This window comes from Branchiostoma lanceolatum, chromosome 18 (genome assembly GCF_035083965.1).
Source record: "Branchiostoma lanceolatum isolate klBraLanc5 chromosome 18, klBraLanc5.hap2, whole genome shotgun sequence".
In the NCBI taxonomy this organism is placed as follows: Eukaryota; Metazoa; Chordata; class Leptocardii; order Amphioxiformes; family Branchiostomatidae; genus Branchiostoma; species Branchiostoma lanceolatum.
The window spans coordinates 14,006,513-14,019,539 of NC_089739.1; the positions used below are offsets into that span (position 1 = coordinate 14,006,513).

At 39.1% G+C, this 13,027-nt stretch overlaps 1 protein-coding gene across 1 annotated transcript in view; it reads right to left on the bottom strand.

The window, feature by feature from the left end:
• Positions 1 to 8,321: 8,321 nt before the first annotated feature.
• LOC136423884 (sushi, von Willebrand factor type A, EGF and pentraxin domain-containing protein 1-like) overlaps positions 8,322 to 13,027 on the bottom strand; it is a 52,576-nt gene continuing 47,870 nt past the window's right edge. The window contains exons 26-32 of the mRNA XM_066412264.1: positions 12,841 to 13,002; positions 12,380 to 12,487; positions 11,595 to 11,705; positions 11,308 to 11,421; positions 10,134 to 10,220; positions 9,244 to 9,495; positions 8,322 to 9,092 (exon numbers count right to left, since the gene is read on the bottom strand). Coding sequence (XP_066268361.1) covers positions 8,971 to 9,092; positions 9,244 to 9,495; positions 10,134 to 10,220; positions 11,308 to 11,421; positions 11,595 to 11,705; positions 12,380 to 12,487; positions 12,841 to 13,002 — 956 coding nt within the window. The 3' untranslated portion in view covers positions 8,322 to 8,970. The remainder of the gene's footprint in view (positions 9,093 to 9,243; positions 9,496 to 10,133; positions 10,221 to 11,307; positions 11,422 to 11,594; positions 11,706 to 12,379; positions 12,488 to 12,840; positions 13,003 to 13,027) is intronic.

The window sequence follows — 13,027 nt, forward strand, 5'->3', positions numbered from 1 at the left end:
TACAACTTCAAGGTAAATCTTGATTGCAGCCTTACGAATCAGAGTGTTTACAACAACAAAAAACTAACCAATTGCTAAAAAAAACACTTATTCTCCCGTTGAAGCTATGTTGATCGCTTGGTTGATATGTAGAAAATTCAAAAATGCATGTCACATTAGCGTTGACTAAATCCGTTTAAACAAATGTTTTTAAGACATAGATATCTTTAAAGAAAATGTAGGGGATGAATGACGAATAGTTTTGCATTGGCATAATCAATACAATGCTCTATCAGAAAACATTTCATTATTAGCATCATCGTGGGGGCTCTCTATTTACGACACTTACGTGGTCTAGATTTAGCGATAACGTAAAGTCATTAATAGTCCATAGCTTTGTCTCCTATACAATGCTATCTACTTCTCATTATTTGGGTAAGGCATACTCTTTTGTTGTTGTTGATACAGCCAGCGTAGGACTCTCGTGTAGTAACGTTGGTGACGTAAATGGACAATGTCAATAATGAGCACCCGGTCGCTGAGGTTCTCTGATAGAAAAGAAAAGCCGGCCAAAATCGTGCCGTTGCTGTGGATACAAACTGATGATTATCAAAGCCGCACACATTAAATATTAAAGACAACGACGACGCCCTCAATTTCTAACAATGGCGTGTAGGACGTTAAGACTGATCATAAATTCAATAGTAGGTATGATTCAAGACGATATAAGTTCTCCTTGTCCTACAACTAAAATAGCTGGCCAACTATAGCCATTAACATTTAGTTCTGTGCCAAGCTGAGAAATAAAACCGAATTGTCGAAAGATAACTCTGAAGAGGAACAAATAAATTTAAGAGGACGGGATTCGATAAACATAACAGTGCTTTCACTATTTGCAATGTAAAAAAGTGTGCGGGGGGGATCAAAGGCAAATACATCTTGTAGTATGTAAGGGAGTATGAGAAATGTTTAAAGGCCATGTTACACATTCAAAACCTCCCATCAACCTTGCCCCCGACAATAGCTAACCAAGCTTGGCGGTAGACCTTTTGTGACAATCACGCCCTAACCATTCATAAACCAGTACATGACCAACTCCAAGCCGAGCTTCAAATGCTTTTAAACCTACTTTCAACCACTTCAAATCCTTTTGCCGTAGACTGTCTATCGTCACTCCCTCTAAACTATTTTTAACCAGTGCCAACAGCGCGAATCAAAATGGCCGGGTACCACCTGCCTTTTCTATTTAAAGAGGATTCGTGTTCGTTTAAATACCAATGAGGCTTACTTTTCTTTTGGAAACATCACCGGGTGATTAATTTGGTATCTAGGTTAGCTTCAATTCAGCTTTTCTGGTTTTCTGTGAGTTTGATTGTGTGTCGGTTGTTTGAAGTTTGGAGGTGTTTGGCACACGTTCAACGCCTCGGTTTGGAATGACGTAGGGGATATTAATCGAATGATCTGGAGTAAGCTATTGGTAGGTTAAGAACTAGTAAGGAGTACGCCAGTAGTGTTATTGCCTGGCTGACAGTCAAATTTGACTCCCGACCACTGTTGATCCATTTCGACCCCCCGTCCATCACAACGGATCGAATGTATTCTGCTGGCACATCGGACCAGAAATCGCCGATCAACTGCCAACGAAGAAAGCCAATAAAGCGAAAACAGACAACAGAAAAAGAAAGAGAAAACAGACAACCTTACTCCTAGTCGACTCTCAGCCATAGTTAATGGCAGGTGTGGATGTTCGGGAGGCCATAGTCGACTATAAGTAACAGAGACTTGATCAAACAGAACATTAGAAAATTATACTGAACACTTCCTTCACCGGTATGAGTTAATGATCTGTCCAACTCTAAATCTAACTTATCATTTTCTCGAAGACAAGCCCCGGCACGAAATAGCGCATTGATATGAACTAAAAAATCTTCAAAACCTACCATAGCTCCCATATTCTTAACTTTCTAATGTTAGCCAGAGGTGACGGGAAAGAGAAAGATGCATGGGAGATATGCTTACAAGACAAGACTTTTGATTACAAACGCGTACGTGTATAGTGGATAACAATGAAAAATGAATTTTTTTGCATGCAATACCGAATTATCACCAGTACGTGAAGTTGCAGTTACCAATCCTACAATGATTGCACACAAACCAATGTCTCGTGTAACGTGTTTACCAAGATATTTCGCTGCAAACATAACAGTTAACTATACCAAATGTACTTGCAGTTCGAAGTATTGTGGAAAAAGAAAAAAAAAAGTCACTCACCGTTCAATATCGTTTTTCTTGTAACCACAGACTCTTCAGGTTTGAGATGTCCAAGCAAAACTCCAACAAAATGACATCCGTCGGTGAAGCAGCTGTACTGAGCATTCCTTTAATCGGCTGACCCTTTATAACCAATGGCACTGCGGAATTTAGACTAATGGACGTAAACTTAACTCGACAAATAAACGTTTACAAGCTCACTTATCATGTTCAAATTGTCGCTAGCCCAAACCCCCTGCGGTCACTGCAAACATATCACAGCCACGTTATAAATTCCCAGTGACATTTTCTTTATCCCTTTTGTGAAGTGCGGCTCGGTATCGCCATTCCACATCTCCTTTTGTTCTTTTCAATGTCCCATCTGCGTGCCTGCCCCGGCTAGACGGTCATGAATGTTGTTAACCCCTTCAATATATCATTTTATTTTGAACATTGATGTATATGCTTTTATCGTAAATTTCTAAGCACTCATCATTTCTATTTGATTTTGAGGTTGTCCTTCAATGTGAAATTTATTTAGATGAGAATTAAGTTTATTCCATCATTCATATTCAAAAGTTGCGTCAACTCTCAGAATTCCGTGGACCGTTCTATGAGTGCTATTTAGCCTTCTCACGAATGTCTTGAGCCACTGGCAAAAATTAAGAGATCCATCAATGCATTGTCGGTAATTGACTCGGTATACAAATTCCAAATTTGCCGCATAGCCTTAATTCTTTTATTATTTCCTTCTTTGTTTACAATATAGGCACGGGTAATGAAAGATTTATGCAACACATCATCTGATATCATGCTGTAGAGAACATGAAAGCACAACCTTTCTTTGATTATGTCAACCTATGTTGCTCTAGTAGCATCTTATTTCACAATGTGAAAGAATGGATTTTGTATTAGAAAAGAGGTTTATCATGAGCTGATTTTAACAGTAATAATGACGATTTTTTGTTGAGAGACATATTCATGACACAGATTAGCATTAACCTTCAACACTTGGAGCAGGCTGTTTTGCTCTTTTGCAACAATATGACCTTGACAGAAGTCAGGCAGGAGGAGACCTTGTTTTGATTAGCAGCGTTCCAAATGCTTCAATTATAGTCTACTTAATCTCTAAGTGAACTAAGATACGTACCTGGCTTGATACGGCAACAATGACTAATTACTTTGTTTTTCAGACCAAGCGAGGCCATTGGAGGAAGCTGTCAACCATTAAATACATTAGTCCACATCTCTTTTGTTCCAGTGACGAAGACTTGTGTGAAGGATACCTTTTCAGTATCTAAATCATTAGCGGTAATGGACATATTGCTACAGCCATCATACTATGTTGTTTTGAAGCTTTACTAAATGCTGAGGCTTGACAATGATATAGACAGATTGCTACGCATTGTCCCACACAAAATGCTGCCTGTTCCTTTTATTACTTGGATACTGCTAATCTATATGTTGTTTTAAAGTCGGTTTATATGTTTTTATCATTTGTCATTCGTGAAAAAAAAGGAAGTTAACAAAAGAGTCCTAGTGGTTTTCAATAACAAAGAAAGCTTAAGAAGCGTCGTCAGGGAATGCAGCAACGTGAATGTAATTATATCTACCGCAAACCGTTCGTTGTTGTATTCTTTCGACGAAAACAAGTACATATATCAATGTTTCTAATTCAAAGGTTTCCATCAGCAAAGTTACTATGCATCATTCCCCTTGATAATCCTATACTGTAAATACAGAAATGTTCGCGATGGTTTTATGTTCGCGGTTTTCGCGGTAAGCTCTTCGCCGCGAGCTGAAAACCACCGATAATATTTGAACCGAATTTTGTGGGCCGAGACATCTGATACCCGAAGATGTCATTCCTTCTTAGGACTTGAGACTAGATGGACGCATGTTCCTCCGTAGATACCAACACATCATTATATCGACTATACGTGGAGTTGTGAAGACACTTTCCTACGATTTACACATGTCATGTTGACTTCAAGTTCAAGTTCATGTAGAATCCGCTTAACTGCACCACCCATTTGTCAGCGGTTTTGGTGCAATTATCCGGCTGGTGCAATTATGCGAAATTCCTAGCTAGACCGCACCACCATGTTTTTTTCTTCTCTTCACAGGCTGGATAACGCCCAGAGTCGAGACTTACTTGACCTTAGTTCTAATGCGCTACCATACCTCATAGAACCAGCAAAATATTGAGTTCTCACTTCCAGTTTGATCAGTGACGGATCATTCTTCTTATAGCAGAGCCGAACCCGCGTACACCTCGTTCCGGCGAATGCAGGAAGCTTCTAAGACGCGGATTCAGCTCTGCCATCATGTCAGCACCGCTCCGCCAAAAGCGACTGCTATGTCCACCTACGCGTCTATAGCCATTGCCGTGTCGCTGTTTGGTTTCCGACTGAATGTGACGTAAAGACGCCGGTCTTTTATTATTGCAACAGTATGTGACAATAGCGATGCCACGACGCGAAATCAAATCCCCGCGAACTTGAATGCATTCATAGTAATGAGACAGTGTACAGGTAGAGACCAAACTTTATTGACTACAGCATGCTGTCTGCCAAAGCATAATGCCGCCTTTGGTAGGCGTGCGTGTCTTAATGCCGACCCGCCCGTGACCCACCCGGGACCTCCCATATGATTCCTATCAACATAACTGTCAATGGAGACCGCCTTCTCTTGTTACTAAAACAGTTTTAAACATATCGGCCGTATTGCGCCTTTACACCGGCAGGTATCGGCTCATTTGTACGATGTTTGCCGATTTTTAGAGCCCCTTTTAGTTAACTTGTCGAGGATTTTTGAAAAATGTTGGTGCAGTTATCCGGCATTGGTGACAATGTGCGGTGCAGATATGCGGAGTCACTAACAATGCAGTGAATGGGAACCGGTTTGGGATTTTGGGATTCTGTGCAATTAAATGGAGTGTGCGTTTATCCGAGGTGCAATTAAGTGGCTTCGCCTGTACTTATCAATTCCGTACTTCAAGTTCAAGTTCATGTACTTATCAATTACGTAATTAAATATTTGTTTTCCCGCCAACCAACATACCTTTTCCTCATCATATTTGGTGTCATATTTTTAAGCTGAGATACCGGCAAAGAGTAAAACATATTTTACCAACAGGTAAAAAAACAAACACTTAAAACAATTTATAATCGACCAGCCAAATAACTGACCAAACAAAGCAAACATAGGGCCCAAAAACATCTTAACAATAACAAGAAATTTTCAAATTAACTTAACATTTTTGTCTAAGGAAATCTCAAATAACGCACTGAAATAAGTCATTTCTATGGAGCATTACAAAACTAGGAAATAACACACCACCTAGAAATTGATGAAGGCCATTACAACAACAAGCCAGCCAATATCTTGGAAATCAATTAGAGTTTCGTTCTAATCATTAGTTAAGCTATTTGTGCATGCCACATGTACATTTAGTGTCTGGAAATCACTGTTGTTGTTTGTCATACACTGAATCATGATCGGTCCATACATTTATATGTAAAATCCCATTATCATCCCATACTACTACACCATATTGTATAAGATAGATTGATTAGCCTAATAGAATGTTAGCTTATAATGTACCAGTGGATGCCATACTTTGTACCTTGTACGATTGTTGTGCAAAAAAGTTATCATCAATAAAGTTATAATTTATATTGCAGGTACTAGGTGCTGCTTGCATCTTAGTGTAAAACCAGGATAAAGAAAGAAATTTAGGCCAAGTTACCAAGGCCTTCATTCATGGTACACTATCAGAGCTCGGTGCCTACCCAATGTCGTACTGACAGATGTAGTAGTTGCTTCTTCCACACGGCATGTCATCCCAGCGGAAGTTTGCCTGTGGCCACTGGTGGACCCAGTTCTTAGTGTCGTCGCCATTTGTTTCGCCTACAATATAAAGTTACATAATTGATAAGTTTAAGGCTTTTAACTCCTGAAGTTTTTGCTTCTCTTATTACAGTGGGTAAAAAGAAATTTCCTCATTTGGAATTTTACAAATTTAAGTGAATACATGTATTTCAAAGGAATAGTTATTTATGTTCTCTTGTGAGCCAAATTAGCAGTTGAAGGCATCAGAACTAAAATGACCTGGCAATCTATATATCAAAGACCTTCGAATTCACTTTTTAAGCGATGCTGACGTCTGGCCATTTTTGACACGTTTTGGACGTCAAATTAAAGTGACGTTAACTGTACTAGAAATGAAAAGGGTGGCTTTCCCGAGGAGGGTCATAGAGTTGAATATACATCATTTGTATTGAAAATAGATAAATGCTTGTTAGCCTAAAATTATCTCGCATCTGGAGCCCAGTTGCTGTAGACCAAAGGTGACCCATCAGCCCACATAAACTGCCCCTCCACGTCCCGGTCAGTCAGACCGATCCACACGTCCTTGTTGGACACGGACAGCAGCTGGACAAGGAAGTCCTGGACCTGCTGGTCTTTAACTGTGGCCATGAATCCATCCCCTTCAGCACACTTCATTTCGGCTTCAGAAAAGGTTACCGCCATGTTCGACAGAATGTAGCACTTTCCTTCAAAAACCTTGCAATCTGCAATGGTTCTATATCTTTTGTATTTCGATATTGTGATATAATAGTCTACTTTCATTGTTCTTTAGATTATAAATTCATTCTATTATCATTTTCAAAATGGATTCCATGTTAATCACAGCCTTCGATGCTTTGGTGACTTATTTCCCGGTGTCATTTACAAAACAGCTACATAAAACATGCAACTAATAATCCGATTCCTTTTTGATGCACATAAAAAGGAATGCAGAATATTAAACAACTGTATGACAGAAAATAATGCGAATAGAAAAAAATGCTAAATGAAATATAAACACAGCAAAATAGAAACGAGTAAAAATGCATGGACATGTATATGTCTCCTTATGTAGCTAATTCAATTACGAGAGTATCACAAAACAATATCAACGTCATAAATCAACAAACTGTAAAGCCAAAAATGACTCTTCTCCAATGCTTGAAGATTATATTGTCATTGAGTTAGGTCGCTTATTTTGCTTACCGTCGAAGCCGAATATATTGGCACAAAGCTGGGTCTTTTGTGACTTCTTTCTTGTGTGGTCCATTTCAACTGTAATGTCGCTAACCTGTAGGCAAGACATAAACCTATGATTAGTTACAAGTCTGTTGTATGGGCAATTATAAAAGGTTAATTTTCTATGTTAGTCGTTCAGAGTTTAGTATTATAAAGCTTTCGAAAGAGGTTGACGTCTGTTTTTCTTATTCCACGAGATAAATATGATTGTAGCCACGTTATTATAGACCTATAATTTGACATTAGAAGCCTACACAAGACATCGTGCTGGCAGGGGTTAGTGCAGCGTAACAGTTCAGATCGACTTAAACCCGAATGAATCTTTTTAAGGATAAACTTAATATGGCTATGAAAAAAATGGTTTGCAAATAAGACTTCATACATCTATTTGCCTACTTAGAACATAATTTTATAAATGTTACCCACCTCATATGGACGACTGCACAGTCCAAGTTGGTTCAAACGATCCCTCATCTGCACGGCAGTCAGAGATATTTACGTTGGTTGTTTGTTAACGATGAAAAGACTTGCTTCAGAGGCTCGTCCAACAACACACAAGTCCGTAGTATCCAAGTAGCGGTAAGACCAAGTAGCACTCCGTCTGACAAACCAAGATGAATAGCTTGCCTTGTCACGAATGATGATCAGTCTCTTGATTGACAAACCACAACAATAGTCACCAATAAAGCTATATTTGTAGAAAACATTGTGGGGTCAGTTTTGACCCCATACGGTAAGATCAGTCGTAAAAAAGTTTCGGTGGTTTGAGGGTTAAGGATATGGGTGAAAACGAGTACAGAGTACCGCGAAAGGTGGCCGAGGCGGTTGCCGAGTTGTTGGGGTTGAGAAGGAATGAACGAGTTCTGGATTTGGCGTGGGTAACTAGTCTTTATGGGGCTGAAAAGACCAGTGTTTTAGTTGCGTGGCCGCTTTTTCGAATTCAGTTAACGGCGATAAGGATACCATGTAACTCAAAATTTAATTAACAAGAGGCTCATATTAAGTGGATCATCACTCTTTATTTTTCATGCATGCACAAGGAATAGCAAAGGTCTCAAAAACAACAAGATTGAATTTACAGATTCTAAAAGGGTAATAATCTAAAAGGTCAATACAGCATTCAATATAAATTAAACCAATCTTAGAATTAGGTAGTTGATATTCACAAATGTACGTACTTTTCCATGATGTCCCATAACCATAAAGTCAACCAGGGCGCCATTCTGGCCATAGTTTGATTCTCTTACTAATTAGGCTATATTTGTTCACTTTCTTGGTCTTTTAGACATGTTTTATTATTTAAGGGAATCGATTACAACTAAGCAAAACTCCAACAAACTCAGACACGTTAATTCAACAAACAAAAACTTTTCAAAACAGACCATCGGAATACCTGTCATTTTATGTACTGCCATGAAGTTTTAGACATAATCTCATAAGACGTATCTTTTAATTAATGTTAAAAGTTATATGCATTCGTTCAAGCTAGAAATTGCATGGGCATCTAGATGACATCAGATTTGAGAATGTTAGAATGAACTAAAATGTAACTGCTTACCCAAATTTAAAGAACAAACCACGCTCAGCAAATTCTAAAGCAAATGCTATGTGGCCTAAACACTTCGAGTCGTCGCAAACGTAAGTCGTTGGTTAAGCCATATTGTACTGACAGATGTAATAGTTGCTCCTTCCACACTGCATGTCGTCCCAGCGGAAGTTCGCCAGTGTCCACAGGTGGACACAGTTCTTAGTGACGTCACCATTCGGTTCTCCTGGAATATGAGGTTATACAATCCGCATTTTCATTAATATTTCATATGTTATATGTCACACAAATCCAATCAATGCAAGCATCCTTACAATTATTTCAAATGTATGTGCATACTATCTTTCAACAATGTGTTCACGGGATATGTTTCATACCAGGAGCCCAGTTGCTGTAGACCAGCGGTGTCCCGTCAGACCAGACGAACTGCCCCTCCATGTCCTGGTCAGTCAGGCCGATCCACACGTCCTTGTTGGACACGGACAGCAGCTGGACAAGGAAGTCCTGGGTATGCTGGTCTTTAATGGTGACTACAATCCCTCCCCCTCCAGCACAGTGCATCTCGGCTTCGGCGAACGTTGCCGGAGTGTCCGATATGGTGTAGCACTTCCCGTGGAACATTGTGCAGTCTGTATTTTTGACAGTTTAGGGTTATATTTAGCATAAGCTCATAATTATAAATCAAGCCAAACGTAAGATGTATGTAATCCGTCATTTCATTGATGTATAATACACATACTACCCTTTGTATCAATAACCAGGTTTCAGATGCCGAACAATTTATCCAGTTCTAATGTTGTGTTTCTGGAGATAGTCAGCATAACTTAAGAACCTCATGGTGGATTACAATTATGGCATTTGGCATGTGAGTGGGTGTTGGGAAGTCGGAGCTCAAAGTTGAATTTGGGCTCACTTGGATATAAGCTTGTTCAACTGTACTTTTGTTGGTATATTTGCGTTTAACACTGAAAATGTTAGTGTCCAATAACATTCTACTTGTCTACTTTTATATCAAGCATTTCCTGCATGGATTTAGGTCGAGTACGTAATTTTGAAAAGAACGAAAATGTGGAAAAACTTTAAAAATGCGAAACAAAGAAAAAATACCTATACGCAAGGTCAATCGCTTATTGCATATCTGTAAGCACATCTGTACAGATTATTTTCAATATTGCCCTCAACATGGTAAATGAGCACATTTTTTAGTTAAAAAAACAGAGTAGAATTTAATCTAGTCACCGAGACAAACCTTTAGACGTTTACTTACCATCGCACTGGAACGAGCCAGCTGTATTGACACAGATCTGATTTGGCCCACACGAGTTCAGGGTTGCATTGCGGCATTCATCTATATCTGTGGAAAAAAAAGAATAAAAAGTGCCTCTTTAAAGAGAGAATATGATACTAATTGCGAATCAAAAATTTTGCTGTGGAGTAAATAGTTACAAGATGATTTCTAAAACTTCGTTCATGAAGGTTTTACGTCTAAAGAATTTTTTCGGTGTAAACATAGAAGACATGAAAATACCCTGTTTAAAGCAGAACACAACCATTCAATCAGCAAATGTTTACATTTATAGACTAACATGAATCTTGCAACAGCACTACACGATGCGACGAAATGACAACGGTGCATCGCTACAATATTGAACTGGTCCTATACTTGCGGTAACAGGCAATTTTGGCAGTTAACGTCACTTTTTTAGGCGTAACTAGTAGTACAGAAACCGTATCATGCAAGACGACGATATTTGAGAATCACGGATATTTAAGATGCATATCTGGGTACATCGGTTGACGTGCGTACCTCTTAAAGGAGAGCACCACCGCAACGGTGTGACAAGTTATAATAAAAGCACCAGATATGGGAGGGTGCTGTGGGTATTCAAACAGAGAGATAGCACGGCTTGCTATGATTATTTTGTTCCTCGAACCAAACTGTAACGGCAAATCCGAAGGGTACACGTTGCCATGTTAAAGGCGCATCTGGTTTTGATATCGTTCCTCGGTCTAAATAAATCTAACCGTAATTTTTTTTCAAATCAGGAAACAGGTTCAAATCAGTGTGAAAAATGACAAGCTTCGCATGTTACTTACAGACTTACTTCCCATTCGTTCATTTATTCAGCTTTACCACATTTGTGGAATGATTGACATAACAGGTGACTATCACATTTTCAAGATGCCGACCCAGAACAGACTGTAAGGTTTGGATCATCGTACACCGGGGCATGCCCCTACTCTTTTTCGAAAGGTGTGGTGGGTTCTTTAACGTGCGCGGGATGTCGCTCTACCAAAACACGGGACCTCCATTTAACGTCCTATCCGAGGGACGTCGTTGTAAGTGTGGTAACGTGTGTGTTGTTACCGGTCCTTATATGTTGTGAACTAAAGTACCAGTAATTTTATTTCGTTGACTGGTTGTTGAAATTTGCATTCACCTTCGCAGTTGTCTCCTTGGTACCCTCGCTCACAGGTACAGTAATAGTCTCCATCAGTGTTGGTGCAGGTGGAATGATCAGGACAGTAACCAACGTACCGGCACTCGTCTATATCTATCAGATGGAAAAGGGAAGAATCTCATTATAATAATACAAAAGGGTGAATGACTCCTGGGGAATCAGGTTGTCAATGAATACACCAGTCATACAAATCGAAATAATGGCCATGTCGTTGCTTGAGGATGAAAGTAAAAGCTTGGGTTTTAAGCGTTCAAATACAGTCCTACCTATACAATGAGGCCCGTCGTATCCGGGTAGACATTGACAGGAGTAGCTCCCTGGACGGTTGATGCACCTGGCGTTGGGGCAGATGTTGGGATCTGCGCACTCGTCTATGTCTAGATCCGATGAATAAGTATTCAGTTAAAAAGGGAACGATAACCGTCACAAAATAGTATATGTTGTATGTATACAAAAAAAAACTTACAAGAACAGAGAAAGATACCATAAGCTTCATTAAGGCTCCTACAATATGTCCCATCACTTTTTGAGCCAGCGTTGACTACCAAATTAGTGGACATAGTTTTGAATTTAAAGACTTTGCCGCTGGATATTACGAAATTAAATCTAAAGATGTAAAAACCAGTCCTCCCCACATCCTCACTCCTCTGACCAATATTCTTACATTGTCTTTAGAAAAGAGAGCAAGGGGCCAGTTACTGGCCTGGACACGTAGGCAGCCAACCATTACAAAGTGTAAAGGTTCCCACCGGGAAAAAAATTGCTAAAGTTATCCCTATCTTGAAATCTAATCATCATAATCTATCTTTTGCAAATAACTATAGAGACAATATGATTCAGCTAATGCCATTCTACCATACAAGCATCCCTTTCCATCAGCTGCTAGTATAAGTACTATATATATCATGTCTTATAGTCTAACCAAAATATGTTCGAATAAAATAAAAAGTTGCATGTTAGTGCATGATTCTTTTAAAACCTTTTATTGCATTTATAAAAAATAACTTCAAGGGCATAAGTTAAGTAGCATGACTATACGTTTGATGCATACCTTTACAATCATCTTTATCCCATAGCTGATATCCAGGCAAGCAACTGCAGAAATAACCAGTTGCGTTCAACAGGCAAGGATGGATGCCACAGTCGCAGTCAGCGAATTCTGCAAAGAAAGAAAATTACTAAGCAAGTGCTTCAACACGACACAAAAGAATGCCCCTTTTTCGAATATATTGCACGATACGTTGCAGATACGGCCTATACCAAATTAGAAATAGATAAAAAATCTTTTAATGCATCGTTTCTTTGTTCATGCATTTTCTTTGAATCCTTTTCTACTCTTTTCACAAAAGTGCGAAAACACAGCATGATCATGTTTTAAGCACAGATCTTTGATATATGTTTCTCAGATTCAGATCCATTGCTTTGCAGTAATAGGAAACATTGATAATTATATTCAAGCGGTATCATTTAAAGAAGATATTAAATGTTTAAAAAATAAATACATGTAAAAACCTTTGCATTCACTGATGTTCTTTGCCCCTGGTCCTTCAGTGGTGGCTTTATCAGGACATGGTTTACATTGGGTTTGTCCAAACTCATCTTGGTAACTGGCGTAACCACATGGTCGGCAGACACCATCAAACATATCATGGTACGTTCCTGGGCCACAGGGAACTAAACATAAACATTTTGATATGTT